Source organism: Notolepis coatsorum (genome assembly GCF_963971535.1).
Source record: "Notolepis coatsorum genome assembly, chromosome: 11".
NCBI classification, from domain to species: domain Eukaryota; kingdom Metazoa; phylum Chordata; class Actinopteri; order Aulopiformes; family Paralepididae; genus Notolepis; species Notolepis coatsorum.
Genome location: NC_140175.1, coordinates 38,104,432 through 38,106,931, shown reverse-complemented (window position 1 = coordinate 38,106,931; position 2,500 = coordinate 38,104,432). Strand labels below are relative to the sequence as shown.

Here is a 2,500-nt window from a genome sequence, read left to right as displayed (position 1 = left end):
CGTATTCCGTGCAACAGGCTATAGGGATCGCTTCAGGTCAGTAGAAAACTACATTGGAAATCCAGAAAAAAAAGACAACTTCTGCCACAGGGAACACTGCATTATTGAGATAGCGCCCCTAAGAGGATCTGGCCGGTACTGCACTTTTTCGAATTGAAAGAGTAGGGTACATCTGCAGTGCCGCTCGGCGACCTTGAATAGGTTATTAAAATGGAATAAAAGCCAAAACAACCTTGCCGTGGTTAAAATATCCGTGGTTGGTCCTTTAAGCATGGATTCGAAAACCGTCCCCAATGTGTTAAGAGAGATTCCAACAACCTCTTTTGATACGTGCAGGGTTTTTTCATGGGTCGTTTTCAGGACCCATTCTAATGCTAGAAGAAAAACACTGTTACCAAGTAGTAGCCACAATAATCAGCTTCACACTTTAATTTAGCCTAACTTTGAAGTTATGAGACGTCAGTCTGTGCCCTGCTGTATAGAACACTATAAGTTATGCATCAAAAGAAGCGGGGAGTGAAATATGTATTATTTAATTATAGAACAGAAAGCATCTCACTGGGGCTGTATAATACAGTAACACAGATAGTTGTTATCGCAATTCATTTAATAATTCAATTCAAGACATTTAACATTTATAAATACTATATTTAGAAAGTATCCAACATAGGCTACTTTTATCTTTTATCCCATCCTCTCTCCTCTCCTCTCCCCTTCTATTCCTGTGTAACAGCTCAATTTCCCCATGGAAACAATACATATCTTATCTTATCTTATCTTATCATATAGTATCGTATCTTATCTTATCTTATCTTATCTTATCATACGGTATCTTATATTGCCTTATCATATTTAGTAGTATCTTATTTTATCTAATCTTATCTAACCCCCCCCCCCCCCAACACCCCTAGTGTTGAACCTGACCTTGGTGGACCTGCCTGGGATGACCAAGGTACCAGTTGGAGACCAGCCTGCGGACATCGAGTCCCAGATCAGGGAGATGCTGATGCAGTTTGTGACCAAGGATAACTGCTTGCTGCTGGCTGTGTCACCTGCCAACTCTGACCTGGCAAACTCTGACGCACTCAAGATCGCCAAAGAGGTCGACCCGCAAGGTGGGCGCATGTAGACAGACAAACACACAGACAGACAGACAGACAGACAGACAGACAGACAGACAGACAGACAGACAGACAGACAGACAGACACACAGACAGACAGACAGACAGACAGACAGACAGACAGACAGACAGACAGACAGACAGACAGACAGACAGACAGACAGACAGACAGACAGACAAGCAGGGAAGAAAAGGTGTGTGTGTGTGTGTGTGTGTGTGTGTGTGTGTGTGTGTGTGTGTGTGTGTGTGTGTGTGATAGGAGGACATGAGCGTGTAGCTCAGTACCAAACAGGAACATCTCAGTTATAACTGCCATGGTTAACGCAGCAGGGGTTTCACTATTATACATGGTTTGCTTCACGTCCCCCAGAAGAGTCTCTTCTGAATTTGGGAAGTCAGCTTTTAGTTTTTGTGCGCCAAACACGTGGGGAGATCTTCCAACACTGTTATGGTTTGTAACCGACCAGGCTAAGGGACTAAGGCTAAGGGACAGGGCCAGGGCAAATTGTCAAGGACCAGGACCAGGGGCACTGGAGAGGGGGACAGGGACAGGGGCCCGGAGAGGGGGGTGGAGACAGGGACAGAGAACAGGGTTAAGGCCTTGGACAGGGCGAGGGCCAGAGCTGCTTACAGGGATGACAGGGTTCCGACGGCGGAGGCCTGGCAAGGAGATCTTCCTCGGATGCTGCAGACGGGCAGCGCAGAACACAGGGGTCCCAGGGGACCGGGGCGAAGAGACGCATCCTCCCGTGGAATTAGGAAGCGATGCGCGCCGGCTTGACGTCTGGAGTGGGAGCGCGCCGGCTTGACGTCTGGAGTGGGAGCGCGCCGGCTTGACGTCTGGAGTGGGAACACCACTCCAGGCCTGGCACGGAGATCCTCCTCGGAAGCTGTAGACGGGCAGCGCAGAACACCGGGGTCCCAGGGGACCGGGGCGAAGAGACGCATCCTCCCGTGGAAATAGGAAGCGATGCGCGCCGGCTTGACGTCTGGAGTGGGAACACTGGAAAACCTCCCGTAGAGAATTAGAGAGCGCAGACGGTGTCCCACTCCAGGCAAACGGCGACAGGTGGTGATGGCTGGCACGTCGACGTCTCACGCCGGAGACGCGGCAGGTGATGGTAACGTCCAGGACTCCATGAACACTGAACACAGATAAAGATACAGAGTCCAGAACACAGAACCAGCATACAGAACGACCCGACAAGGACTGGAGGGGAGGTCCAGGTATTTAAAGCCCTGTGGGGCGCTAATCATAAACTATGACAGCTGTGAAAGGTAGTCCAAGGGTGGGGGCTGGTGAAGAGTAGAGGAAAGTAAAACATCGCAAGGGTGGGGGCTGTTGAGGTGAGGAGACAGGGAATAAAGGTCCAGGGAAC

The 2,500-nt window shown here is 49.7% G+C and overlaps 1 protein-coding gene across 1 annotated transcript in view; it reads left to right on the top strand.

The window, feature by feature from the left end:
- dnm1a (dynamin 1a) overlaps positions 1-2,500 on the top strand; it is a gene marked incomplete at its 5' end in the record, with an annotated part of 90,093 nt that overhangs the window by 55,806 nt on the left and 31,787 nt on the right. Inside the window, 1 exon segment of the mRNA XM_084324903.1 lies at positions 912-1,115. Within this exon segment, the coding sequence (XP_084181029.1) occupies positions 912-1,115 (204 nt within the window).